Raw genomic sequence first — 13,831 nt, 5'->3', positions numbered from 1 at the left:
GGAGTAATCTCACTCCAGGTGAACTTCAAACAGTGTGATAAAGTGAAGGGAAGCATTTTGGTTCTTAGAGGAGAGAAGGTTAGGGGCAGAGGGGCCTCTTGGAGACTTTTTAAATCACGTGGCCTAGGAAGCCCAAGTCTGTAGAAGGGCCCAGCTTGGCCTAAGAACGTGCAGTGACATTTGACCAGGTCTGCTTTGTTTCCCCAGTGACCAGGGGCTTCTGTGTGTTGGCAGCACACAGGAATGACCCAATCCTCCTGAATGACTGGGTTTATGTCAGGGAACCCCCATTTTTCCACACCTCAGTTCCAAGAAACTCATGTACCTGGTCAGTACTTCTGCTGATCAAAACCTGGCCTCTCTCCGGCAGATTAAATGCTAAACTTAGACCTTCAACCTTGGGGGCTTCAACCAATGACTGTCATGTGCCATCTGCCACTCTCTTTTACGTGTAGCTTGACCTATTGGCAATCCACCTTCCAATTCGTACATTAACCCATGCTCTCTTCTAGACAGCATGTGACCAGGATCGCTCTGAAGGACAGGGCCTTCCTGTGCTGACCCAATGTCAGAAACTGACCTCAGAGACTAGTGAGCTTAGAGTCCAGACAGGAAAAGAGGAGGTTGGTGACGTCATTCGGGTACCAGGCAAGTAGGGTGTGGACCCAAAATGCAAGATAATCTCCTCTGTAAAATCAAGTTGGCAAAGCGCAAACCTGGGTCTGGGGAGTATTGTTTGCCAGACATTTCTCTTCAAGGTGAAAACAAAGCTGAGCATCTCCTTACTTTTCATTTCCCTAAAGCAACTGCTTTGGTCCATAGGAATTGTTCCCCTTTCAACTGAACATGTTACATTGTAAGCCTTGGTAACTGGGTTAAGGCCTGTTTGCTAAAATACAGCGAGTCTGGAGCCATGCAGTCTAAACTGTGACTCTGGGCCCGAATCTACAGTTTGTGTCTAAAAGTCACCGAGCTGACCAAGCCTCTTGATTCTCTAAAGAAAGAAAGAATGCAATGAATGACACATAAGTGAAAACAAAATCTTTTAAATGTAAAAGCTGACTATTTATCTTTGGCCGTTTGATAGAATTTGTCTAATGGATAAATTGTCATATATTTATTTTATAATTACCTCAGTTATGAACCATCCTTCATTGGCCACTAAGGTCAAAGGAGAGACGAATTTCCCTTTCTTGTAATGGAACCTGCTTGGTATGTCGTCTTTCTTGTAGACAGTCATGTGTTCCACTGTTCTCAATTTGTTATATATCTGCAAAGAAAACCAAGAATGACCGGCTTTGCATTCTCTTTCTTAAATGTATGTGAATATTTTTGGACCTGGAGGAGAAGGAGGATTTTATAAGACCAAAGAAAGAAATGACCAAAACACCTGATAGATTTGACTACATAAAAATGAGAAATTTTAGTATGTCTCAGAAAACAAGGTGACTTTATTTAATAAGGCTAAAGATCCATATGCCCCATGACCTACCCTGTTTCCCCGAAAATAAGGCCTAGCTGGACAATCAGCTCTAATGTGTCTTTTGGAGCAAAAATTAATGTAAGACTTGGTCTTAAATAATATTATATTATATAATACCAGGTCTTATTTTACTATAGTACTTACAATATAGTGTAGTAAAATAAGACCCGGTATTATATTATATTATATTATATTATATTATATTATATTATATTATATTATATCATATTATGTATTATAGTAAAATAAGACCAGTCTTACATTAATTTTTACTCCAAATGATGCATTAGAGCTGATTGTCTGGCTAGGTCTTATTTTCGGGGAAACACGGTAACAAGTTAACTCCTAGGGATACAGAGAGAACCCCTCATACGTGTGCATCTGTAGACATATAGAGAGATACATACTGCACACTGGAACAGCCCAAATGCCCGGCAACAATGGAAAGGATAAATGAATCACGGTGTGTTTGGGCAGTGGAATATTATACAGCAATGAAGAGGAATGAATTACAGCTACACAGAACACCTGAAAGAATCTTGGGGATTTCAGTTTGAGACCAAAAAAAGCAAGTTGCAGAAGAATACAGACAGGATTTTTCCTATTGTATAAAGTTTAAATAACTACAAAAGTAAAGACCATATATGGTAAAACCATAAAAAAGAATTAGGGAGAGGATAACTCTAAACTTAGTGCAGTGGTTTCCTCTAAGGGGGCTGCAAAGGTGATGGGGTCTGAGAAGGGCACACGGGAGCTCCCACAGGTAATGGGAATGTCCTATTTCTTAAATGTTTATTGAATATCAGGTGCCATTATAACATTATCCTTTACACATCACAACTATTTCATAATAAATTTTTTGGTATCTACTCAGTGATTAATGAACAAATTACAAAAACTTATTTATGTCAAAAATTCTATAATAAAATGAAAGGGCAAATGAGAAATTGGTCTGCCTGATGTTAAATACCACCGAGATCCAAGAAAGCGGATTTGTTTTTTGACTTGGCCTAGAGCATGTCCCATCTACACTTGAATCTTGAAAATACTAGTAGTTGTTTGCCACCAATTACACTGCTTGTTTCATGATGAAGATGTGAACTCTGTACATATTTCCAATATTTAGCAGCAGCTTAAATGTTCCTGGCTAAAATTAAAATCAACCGGCTGACGTTGACTTGCTGGCGTATAGCTAGCAATTCTTCCTGGATAGAACTAAATACAAAATTGAGTGTATCCACTCAACTCTGAAAATAGTCTTTAGACTGTTTAGTAGAGGGTTTCTGATGGCCCCACGCGTTATGATTTCCTACTTAAGAAAATCCATAGTTCTTAAGGGAAGTAAGGTGCATTTGCAGAAAGCTTTTGGGCAAGTGAAAAATCTGATGACACCATAACAGGTATCACAAACTGTTGTGTCCGTCGCATGACAAACTGTCACCCCAACACAGCCCCTACTTTTGAATAATCTACCAACTGTTTTAGGTGGCTTGCAACTGCCTGACTTAAACACCATGTTGGAAGAAGCGCTTCCCAGCTTATAAACTGTTGACGCTTAAGCACTCTGGAGTCGGCACGCTCCTAAGTGCCACACTGGAGATACGAATGGTCTTCCTTGCCAGGAAAACAGAACTTCTTTGAAAGAAGCCATTTACTATGGAACCCCCCAATGTGTAAAATACTCTTCCCAATTTCCTATTTCGGGAGTTCATGGGAGACATTGTATAACACACTCAGCACCTCCCCCTCCTGACCATGGAGATAAAAGGGGTGTCCACCTGGGGAACGGGACAAAACTGGGGAGCAGAGGCACTGTTGACCATTGTGTTCCTCAAGCCTAAAACAGACAGATCTTAGACGCTGATATCAGAGCAGAGTCTTTCTCTGTGGACCAAAGAGAAGAGACCCTACCCCACCCCAGAGCTCCAGCAACACCAACAACCTTCCGTCACCAGCTGGGATCACAGCTGTGAGGATGGGTGGAAGCACCAGGTCCACCCAAGGCCGAATCCTGCACCCCCGTGGTGGGGACCTCCACAGACAGCAGTCTGGGCCTCCCCCGAGGGAGAGGCTCAATCCCTCTCCTGTCCAGAGCAGTTTTCGCTGGGAGTCCGCAGAAGCCCCAGAGCCTGCTCTGCGAGATGACTAGGCAACATGGGGCAAAGCAGTCAACCCAACTTGCTACTTGTTCCTTCTCATTTTCTCAGGGTGACTCACCGAGTTCTGCCAGGTATAATTATTGTTTGGAGAGAAGGGCACAGAGAGGCCTAGTGATCTCAGGGTGCTGAGTTCCTAGAGGGCAGTGACTTGGGGGAGCGGGCTTTGTCCCCCCTCTGTACATTGTGGGAACTCAACCACACCCGCTTGGGAATGTCCGCCTTCAATAGAGATAATCATATTTAATCATAATAAGTGACACATACGTCCTCCTTGCGGTGGGCCCAGCATGCTTCTGTGTGCTTTATAGCAGCCCAGGAGGGAAGCTGCTATGACATCCCCACACGAATGGTCAGACGAGAAGCAGAGGGGCCCAGTTAAGGAACTGCCCGGTTACCAGTTGATGACAGAGCTCGGATCTGAACCCAAGCAGTGTGGCTCCTGAGATAAGGAGCGGACCCACGGCACACATCGCCCCAGCCCCTGTTCATTCATCACCTTCTTCTCTCGGGTTCGCTGATGAAAACACATCAGACTGGTGGCTTTCTTCCAGAGGAAGAACGTTCTGTGTATGCATCTGATAGTCCCCAGATTTGCCCGAGAAGTGCTGCATTTCAGCCAATAATAAAATAGCCCTATAAGGGCTAAGCTCTTAACATGCTGAGCACTGCACACCCTTGATCTCATTTAGTTTCCTCTAAAATCCAATGCGGTAGATACCAGCACGCCCATTTTAGAGAAGAGAAAACAGAGACACCGAAGGATGAACAACTTGATGAAGATCACACAGTGAGAAAATGGCAAAGCAGGCCATGTGCTTCCAGAGTTCCAGCCCCTGCTGTTGCTCTGCATTTCTACATTACAGCCACAGGACACAGATCAAGCACAGAGAGGTGGCAAATGAAGGCGTATTCTGCTCTTTCCCCTCACCCATCTGCCTGCCCTCCTCTCCCCTTCCTGGTGATCTTGCCTCAGAGTGTTTCCCAGGAGCTGGCCACAGGCTCACGACAGGCCCTCGGTCCTTCACTTGCTGCAGGTCATTCAGGCTGATGTACTTATTCAGCTCAATCACTTTGTCCATCCAGAAAATGTCAGTCATCCCATGATCCGAGAAGATGATGACATTGAGGTCGTCCTGCAGCTTCCGCTCCTGTGGGTGGACAAAGGCAGTCACGACAGTGCCACGAGAGAGATGCTGTGATAAAGAAGTGTTTGCAACTACATGTTATAGGAAAAACGTTACTTAACCAATTCTGAATTTAATCGTCTACTCTTCTGCCCTGATGACACAGTTCAAAATGGCAGTGGAAGCACTTTGGGGCGGGAACTGGGACAGCCCATTCTCCATTCCAATAGTGCTAAAGATAACACATATTGGGTCTTTAGCCTTATAAGGTGGCCTCTCTGTTCTCACCTTTGGCTCTTTCAACAAACTTATGTGATAATATGAGAATTGTCATTCAAACATTTCACAGATGTGAAAAATAAAGCCCAGGAAAGTTAAAAAAAAATCTTGCTGAAAGTCATTCAGCGGGGATGTGGCAGAATCAGGGACAGAACCCAGGCCTGGCTCCCATACCCATGCCAAGCTTGTTACCAGACTTATTAGGTTCTTTAAACTGGGCCATCACATCCATTAAGCCAGCTAATATCAGAGATCTGAGTCATTTCATTCCCACTGGCTGGGCTGTAAAACAAGGGGTCTCTCGGTACATCTCGGTACTTCACAGCCTTGTGGTGGTCCGCTCGGCTATCACAAGCAAGAAGGAACGTGGTGAGGGGTGCGACAGTCAAGAAGACAGAAAGACAGTGACAAGAGAGAAGGTTAGCTCAATGGTCCTTGTTTTCGGTCACCTGGATCCACTTGGTCATGTAATTCAAGACGGTGTCCACAGCCTTCAGGGCGTCTTTCCTCTGAGGTGACGAGGGGCCGTAGTGGTGGCCTTCTACATCAATGCGCTCATGGTATATGGCTGCCAGGTCAGCCCGGCCATTCCTGGAGGGAGCAGGGTACGAGAGGCACAGATGAGAGAGACACCCCCACCGGCTTTCTCCCTTTTACCCCCAGCCGTCCTTGGTGAAGGCGTCGGCGTCCCCAAACCCTGTCCTGTGGGCCAGACAAAGCCGACCCCTTAAAATGAACAAGATGGGATCTGGAAGGGAGAAACAGGAATATTGCATCAAGATGTGCCTATCCTGAGCACCTTTGTGACAAAAGTCAGAGAGCATGTTTATGGGCCATCTTCTCTCTTGGCTCATGTGGCATTGCTCGTGATGTCCCAAGAGTTGGAAGATGTGGTGACAGGCGAGGCATGTTGTGATAGCTCCACTCTCACCACCTGCTGTCATCGGAAGATCAGAAAAACTAGAAGCAATCATTTAAATAACGACTGTTATTGCTGGACTTGAAGGAAGGCTCTAAATGAAACACTGGACTATGGTGTTCACTGGCAGGAATAATAAGAACAAACTTAACCATGGCAACCTTGTGGGAGGCAGACAGGTTAGTCTTCAGGGCCTGACCTCAGCAGGTACACCCAGGACACTTGTTCTATGGGGACACATGAAGGGTCAGCTCCAATGTGGATATATCAAGAGTGAATTCTAAGTCAGACAGAGAAAGATAAGTACCATATGATCTCACTTATATGCGGAATCTAAAGAAAAGAATAAGTGAATGAACTAATCAGAAACAGTTATGGAGACAAAGAGGAAAAACTGAGGGTTGCTAGATGGGCGGGGGCGGTGGGGGTAAGGGGGAAGGTGAGGGGATTAGAAAACAATCAGTAACCACAAGATGGCCACGGGGTTTGAAAATTAATCTGGGGAACGTAATTTAGTGGTTACCAGAGGGTAAGGGGGTTGGGGGGTGGGAGATGAGGGTAAGGGGGATCAAATATATGGTGATGGAAGGAGAACTGACTCTGGGTGGTGAACACACAATGTAATTTATAGATGATGTGATACAGAATTGTACACCTGAAATCTATGTAATTTTACTAACAATTGTCACCCCAATAAATTTAAAAAAAAAAAAAGAGTGAATTCTAGTAGTGATCAGACTTGTAAGGTTCCCAGAAAGACCCCGGTTCTGGAAAAACACCTCCTCTTGGCCATAGCACTAAGGACCCTTTGCTGAAATACTGTCCTGGGTAGGTCTCCATGTTCAAGATCTTTACTGTCTCTCCCACCTTCTGTCAAAGCCTGTCTATCTTGGGTCCATTCTCTCTGCTCCTCAAGGGGGAAGAAATCCAAGCTACTTAACCCTTGATGCTGGGATCAGAATAACGAGGAACTAGTGATATAAATTGGAGTAGGAGGCGTATGGAGTCAGGAAGGGGAGACAAATGCCATATAATATTAATATGCTCTTCCTCCTTCGGGCAGTGCTTTCCACCATGACCCTCCTCCCCAGCCCTGGATTTGCCCACAAGCTCCCCACAAAGCACCAGAACAGAACTCTGGTCATGATGTTGATGGTCATGATGGTAGTGGTAATCGTAACTGATAAAACAGAAGCAGTGGACAAGAAATGAAAGCCAATTCCTTTGCTTAGACTTTACACGGGTTAATAATTAATATTGGGAGCAGATGGCCTAATTGCTCTTGAAAAGCTGTATTTTAAACGTACACACACACACATACACGGTAGAATGGTCTTTCCTGCTGTGGCCTCCCCACACTTGGAACACAAGGAATGAAAGAGCGTGTCTCCTCAGAGCCTGCTGAGCCTCGGGTCCAGCATCCTCGGGAAGGCCAAATAGCGCCACGGTGGTTCAGACAATTGTGGTTTACATGACCAGAGTTAAACAGCTCCTGCCCGTCCTCCAGGTCCAGGGGTGACATTGCCTCTTCCAGGAAGCTGGCTCTGATGTCCAGGCTCGGGGGGGTGGCCCTGCCAGGTGCTCCCATGGCACTCGAGGTCCATCTCTGAGTTATGATTTTTTCATCCTGAAATCACCCAAAACTTTTTTGAGGCCCAAGTTCATTACGCTGATGAATAGATGGCGCTTCCTCTACCACTATGTTTGAACATGGTGGAACCTTCCGGAAGTCATTCCCTTGGACAAGCCTCAGCATGTAGCCGCATTATGTACTTGCATCCATCACAGCCCAGATATGGGATTCACACAGTATAGCCTATGTTTAGGTATCATACTTCCAGAGTGGGGCTTTGTTGTGCACAAACAAGGTTCCTGTTGTAGTAAAGTCCAGTGAAATGCTTTTAGGTCATTTCATCTTAGACACCTCACTTTACTACAGCGGCCACTGGGCTGGTTTCTTTTAGGCTATTTGCCATACTCACAAACCTCCATGTGATCAGAAAGCCAGAAATTCTCACAGATGTATCTGATGGCTTTGTGTCAGGAAGCTGTCAACTCCAGATGCCAGGAACACTGGATTTGGGATGCTTGCAAATCCAGGATTTATACACGTGCCTTTTGTGAAAGGCTCCGATGTTGGAGTCTCACTAATTCATTAGGGACCTGAGTCTTCAGGGGCTGAGAGCTCTTGCCTGTTTAGAGTTTAGCTGACAAATTCTTGGTCGCCAGCTGTTTTCCACATGGATCTGGTCTCCATCACAGGTCAGCTCATTTGTAACGGAGCGGTTGGGTGAGGAGCGATGGGTGGAAATGTCTGCAGATCTGCTATTGGCTATTTATAGCTTTAAGGTCCAGGAACCATGCCAGAAGGACATGTGGCCATCAGCCCAGTTACCTGAGAGCCGAAAGGGGCCCCTAGCCTTGGGGTTTCAGGGACACTCAAGTCTCCAATCACCTTAAGATTTTGTCCAGATTTCTTTTCAATGTAAAAAGTTCATAATGTCACATCCATTTTCCATACAGAAGTGATTTGGAAAGAGAGAAGACTTAGGGAGAGAGAAATGGAGGCAATTTAAAGGAATGGTTGAAGTTATTGACTGTTAAGAAAAATGATCCAAAACTTAAAAATAAGGGCCCCCCAAAAAACCTGTCTGTCTTTTCCGTGTTGTATAAGAGCAGTGTCTAATAAGGTTGCTTACGGGTCATCAGACTTAACCACCGATTAGAACCCAGACTCTAAACTTAGCTGTTAACCCGTAGGAAACTGAGAAGATGACATTGCTTTTGTCTGAGAGAGACAGCAGTTCCAAATGCTATAGTTTGGTTTCCCCCCTAAGTTATGAAGCCTTTCTGCATCTAACAATAATCGTATCCTATACATTCTCAATCATTCTTTTTCTTCGTGTGTGTTTTTCAAATTCTCTTTCTAACCAGCTTTGTCATCTCCTGATTCCCTCAGTAATAAGTTAATTTGAACTTTGGTCTTATTCTAATATATTTATGTAGTAAGCACATGACAAAGTTTTAGTTTTGAAAATTATCCTTCGACAGGGCCTTGGAACTCGACACATCTGGGTTCAAATTCCGACTTCTCTTCTTACGAACCTGGAGGTCTCTAAGTATCGCTAAGACTCAATTTCCCATCTGAAAAACCTCCTCAAAGGGCTATACTGGGTTTTAAATGAGCTGGGGTTTGTAAAGTGCTTGACACACAGTAAAAGGGAGGCAAAGGGAAACACCTCCTGTTTCTCTTTTCTACACAGACATGCTTCTAGATGTCTTTTCCGTGTGTGGCAAGCAGAGGGGAGAAGCCAGTCACAGCCGAGCCTGTATTCTCACCCCCTGTTCCTCAGAGTCTACAGGGAGGAGAGAAAAGGCCAGGACGTTGGAGCTGACTGCCCCGTGGCCTGTGAAAGAACTGTCTCGTCATCCATCCACTCCTTTAGTAGCACCAGCAGCCATGGAGGTTCTGGGATCCTGGAGGAATTAATTCCTTTGGAGCTGTCTACCTCGCCTGGTGCTTGACACAGTACAGCAGCTGCGTCCACTGCTCCCATGGCCCAACTCTTACTTGACCAACTGTTTTGAGAGGCTGCATCAGTCAGTCCACCTGAACCAGCCTGGAAGCAGCATCCAGCTGGCCCTCCAGGCCAGGCGGGCATCTGTCCCCACGCCCCCCAGAGGAGCTCCTCAGGCTTATTTGGCTCCAACACCAGGCACCTATTTCTGCCCGCCGAAGCCTGAGCATCCTGCAAACAGAACTTTCAAGAGGATGGTTTAAGTAACGCGGATCATAATCTGCTTTCTTTTTTCGACAGGTGAGGTGGCAATGCGGGCAGGAGTGCTGCCTGGGTGTCCCCTCGCACCTGTGACTGGGGCTGGGTGCTGCCAGAACACAGAAAACACTGCCCAGACCGCCAAGGCCGCCATTCCACCTCCATCCTGCGCAAGCGCCAGACCCAGCATGACCCTGGAGAGAACTGCAAAGAAGCAACCCCCACCTCCTCTCCCAGCCGATTCCATTTCAGGGCATCTTGGAGGTGTGGGTGTAGATGGGGGAAGACTTGGGGAACTGACTCTGAGTCGTTTTCAGTTACTTCACACTCAGGACAGGCCCCAGGAGACTGGTCCCAATCCCCCTGGAAGAATGGGGCTCTGGCTCAGCCTCCTACCAGCTGTGTGAGACCTGAGGCAAGGTATTTAACTGTCAGAGTCAGTGGCCTCTTTGAAGGGGGAAGAACACCTACGCAGCGCAGCTGACGTAGAGCAAAATGGGTCAAGAGCAATAGAGCCTTTGACACAGTGCTCGAGGATGGGTGTCAGACACATCAGTTCCTTTCCCCTTCTCCTTTCCTCTATGCTGAAGCTGTTCAAGTGCAAAGGGAACTTCTGACAAGGCTATGCTTGGGCCACTAAAGCTTTGTGAGCATAGAGGCAATGCCCAAGTACACGTGGAAGCTGATTCGCTCTTCTTACACAGACATGTGCAGCTTCTTGGCTGGCCTGGACCCTTTGCTGAAATACTGTCCCTGGGTAGGTCTCCATGTTCAAGATCTTTACTGTCTCTCCCACCTTCTGTCAAAGCCTGTCTATCTTGGGTCCATTCTCTTTGCTCCTCAAACCAATAGCAGAGTGGACAAAGACACTCTATAAGCAGTACTGACCGGGAGAAGTGTGTGTGTATGTGTGTGTGTGTGTGTGTGTGTGTGTGTGTGTGTGTGTGTGTGTGCATACTTGTGTGTGGCAACTCGAAGTGCTCTTCAAATTATAGCTAAGAATTTGAGACAGAGCTGAAAAGAATCCAAGAGGTGAATATGGAGTTCTAAATATGCTACATTTGGGTCTGATGGAAAGATAAATAATTACACATCTGTAATAAATACATACACCAAGAGAATTAATGATTCTATTGAGTCACATTGTTGCATGAACAAACTGTTACTTGCAAAGTGGTCTTGATTGTTCTAGACTGGTCAAATGTTGGCTCACAATTATCGATCCTTTATTCTACTTTGTAATAAGGAAATGAGATATGCTCTAATAACATATAGATTGGTTGAAGGAGGTGCCTCCTTTTTGTTTGGGGGACAGCCTAAATCATCTTATTGTCTTCCACAGGCAGTAAGCATCATCTGGCCAATTATTTTTCTTTTTCCTCTCTTTCACTTCAAGCCCTGACTAGTTGTAGAGATGGTGAGTCTCCATCTCTCCACCCACTATTCAAAGGAGCTGTTTCTGGAGGTCCTGTTAACTTTTGCAGTACGAAGACCCCACATAACAATTGCACTGGCCTGATTCCATCCTGCCCAGGCCTTCACTGCCCAGCTCCAGGGGCGTCATTCACATGGTGGACTATGTGGATGCCATCCCCTGGATCTCAAGACTGTTTACACAGATGACTACAGAGTTGGGTAATGTGGTAGCACCAGAACACACCATGCAGAGGTTTAGCTTGGGGTCACTTTCTTGGGCCTCCAGTTGGTTGTATCTTTTTCTCTCCAGGGAAGCCCAATACCTTTCCAAATACACACATGCATATACACACACCACCACCACCACCACCACCACCACCATCATCATCCAACCCATTTCTAAATGCTGTGCTCCAAGATAAAGCTGTGATTCCCCAGTGTCCCATAGCTATGCCATGTTGCTTGTAAAGGATAAAAAGAAAAACTTCCTTAGAAACAGAGAAGCAGAAACAGAAACTTGTCTAGGAAACAGAGCCCAGCACTTGTTCCTCTGGCATTCTGGTGTGCTCAGGACAGCGAAGGCTGCCTGGACTGGCCAGCTCGCAGGCCCATGCTGAGCTGGGATTCTCATGGCTGTGTGCTCCGTGCTTCTCTTCCTGTGTACTCACTGGGTGGTACACAGTAAGAGACCATTCAGCTGTCAGGAAAAGATGAATGCAAAAAAGACTACACTGCCAAATGAGTGTTGCATTATTTGGAGGTGTTTGTATGACAGCTATGTTCCAAATTTTCATATTTGGCCTGGCAATGGCTGTAGGGATGGCTAACATTTTGGGTATGTTGGAAGCAGCCTTGTGTAGACATAGAGCCCTCCCAAAGTTCCAGTTCTGCTCATCCGCTCTGTGTGCCATGTCCTTCTGCTCTGCTTGCACAAGCTAGGCTGCAATGTAGCATTCCTGCTCATCATATGTGTGGTTTTCCAGCGCTTGTGGGCAAGAGAAAGAAAGCAGCATAGGTAGGAGGCAGAATCACATAACAAACCTAAGTTACAAACTGTAGAGTGAAGAATATTTATTGAAAGGTTACTTCCTCCAGACCCTGCCTTCCCCCAATTCCCTAAACTTTTCATTTGTTCCTTCTCAGTTTGTAAGTATTTTAGACTTATTTTCTCTCCAACTTGTCAATTACAGCCTGGTTCATATGCCCCAAAGGACCTTCTTGGTAGGTTTTCATGGAGTTGGAATCATTCTAAGATGCAACGAAGGCAAGGGTGTAGTTTTCTCCTTTCAAAGTTCCGTGGGGGTGATTCTTGCTCCCCATAATGGCTGGGCTAGTGGTGGCAAGAAGGGGACTCCTAACTGTCCAGCTCTCTCTGAACGGTCTTAGTCACAGGTCAATTCATGTGGCTAGTGCTGGCGGTCTGTCCACTGTGCCTATGGTATGCTGGCTCTCAGGGTCTGCCCAGCCTGAAGCCAGGTTCTTTCTCTTAGGAGGGTGATAGTCCTTCCTTGCTCCACACTGTGGTTATTATGAGTCTTCTGCCTTGACTGTACCCAGGAGACCCATTGAGCAGCCAAGGGGACTCCATGTCCAGCCCCGAAACATGAGGGTCTCCAAAATCCTCAGCCTCTTGGTTGCTGATTTCTCATGTAGCCCCCCCACCTGGTCTCCTGTCTTGACTTCCCACTTCCTGTGATTTCTGAGACTGACTTGAGGCTTTGTCCTGACCTGTCTTGGTCACTTCCCCGACAGACTCTCGCATGCAATTCAGTATCGCATGCATTACTAATTTCTGCATGTTTCAAACTGCGTGCCATGGTTCCAAATGTGGGAGAAAAATTAAAGTTCTGTGTTCTGATATGCTAATGTGCTCTGTACATTTCCAAGAAGAGGGGAGAGTAAGCCATTCTCCAAACTTATTTCACCATAGATGCTCCCGTTTTGCCAAATACTTATTAATATCTTCTGAAATACAGGCATTCACTAAATTAGGATTAGGGAAATGCTGATGTTCATATTGCTTCTCCCTTATCCATCAACACAAAGACGAAAGCTCCAGACCCCTGGGGACTTTCTTACTCTACAGTCAACATTTCCAAAGGGCACCCCTACCTGAAATGACTCACTCACAGTTACCCTCTGCTAATGGTTAACGATTACCACATAAGAGGCTCAGCACCTCTCTGAGATGTTGCCTCACCTATACCTTCTTAATTCACATTAGCATTCATTATTGGTCCTGCAGACAGAGAAGGACAGTGGTATGGCTAAGAATCTAGAACACTTACTTGAAGGAGTCCAGAGCGTCACTGATTGCATTGGCAAAATTGATATCCGTTGGGACATTTTTATATTCTAGGCAGTAAGTGGGTCTGACACCAAGAATCTCAACCTCACAGCCTAAGAAGGAAAAAGACGGTAAATGGTTATTTTCTTCAATAATCGAGGTAGGGTTATGAGCCTATTCTGGGAAGCAAGCACCATTAGTCAAAATAAAATTTTTGTCCGTTTTCATGAAATAAAAGAACTTATTGCTGATAAGTGGCATATTTAACGATAATTTTGTTTAAATGGAGCAGAGGTTCTCAAATGTCGTTCCTATGCAACACAGTGTCCTCTGACAGGGACAAGCCAAAAGTTGGTTAACGATCATTTTTCCCACATTCCCAAGGTGG

General features: G+C 45.6%; 1 protein-coding gene across 3 annotated transcripts in view; it reads right to left on the bottom strand.

The window, feature by feature from the left end:
• Nucleotides 1-13,831, bottom strand: part of ENPP6 (ectonucleotide pyrophosphatase/phosphodiesterase 6) — a 113,287-nt gene that overhangs the window by 25,277 nt on the left and 74,179 nt on the right. For all 3 annotated transcript variants that reach the window (XM_033104862.1, XM_033104861.1, XM_033104860.1), the window contains exons 3-6: nucleotides 13,445-13,556; nucleotides 5,495-5,636; nucleotides 4,611-4,790; nucleotides 1,133-1,270 (exon numbers count right to left, since the gene is read on the bottom strand). In XM_033104862.1, the coding sequence (XP_032960753.1) occupies nucleotides 1,133-1,270; nucleotides 4,611-4,790; nucleotides 5,495-5,636; nucleotides 13,445-13,556 (572 nt within the window). The remainder of the gene's footprint in view (nucleotides 1-1,132; nucleotides 1,271-4,610; nucleotides 4,791-5,494; nucleotides 5,637-13,444; nucleotides 13,557-13,831) is intronic.

This window comes from Rhinolophus ferrumequinum, chromosome 4 (assembly GCF_004115265.2).
Source record: "Rhinolophus ferrumequinum isolate MPI-CBG mRhiFer1 chromosome 4, mRhiFer1_v1.p, whole genome shotgun sequence".
In the NCBI taxonomy this organism is placed as follows: domain Eukaryota; kingdom Metazoa; phylum Chordata; class Mammalia; order Chiroptera; family Rhinolophidae; genus Rhinolophus; species Rhinolophus ferrumequinum.
This window is presented reverse-complemented; position numbering and strand designations above follow the sequence as displayed.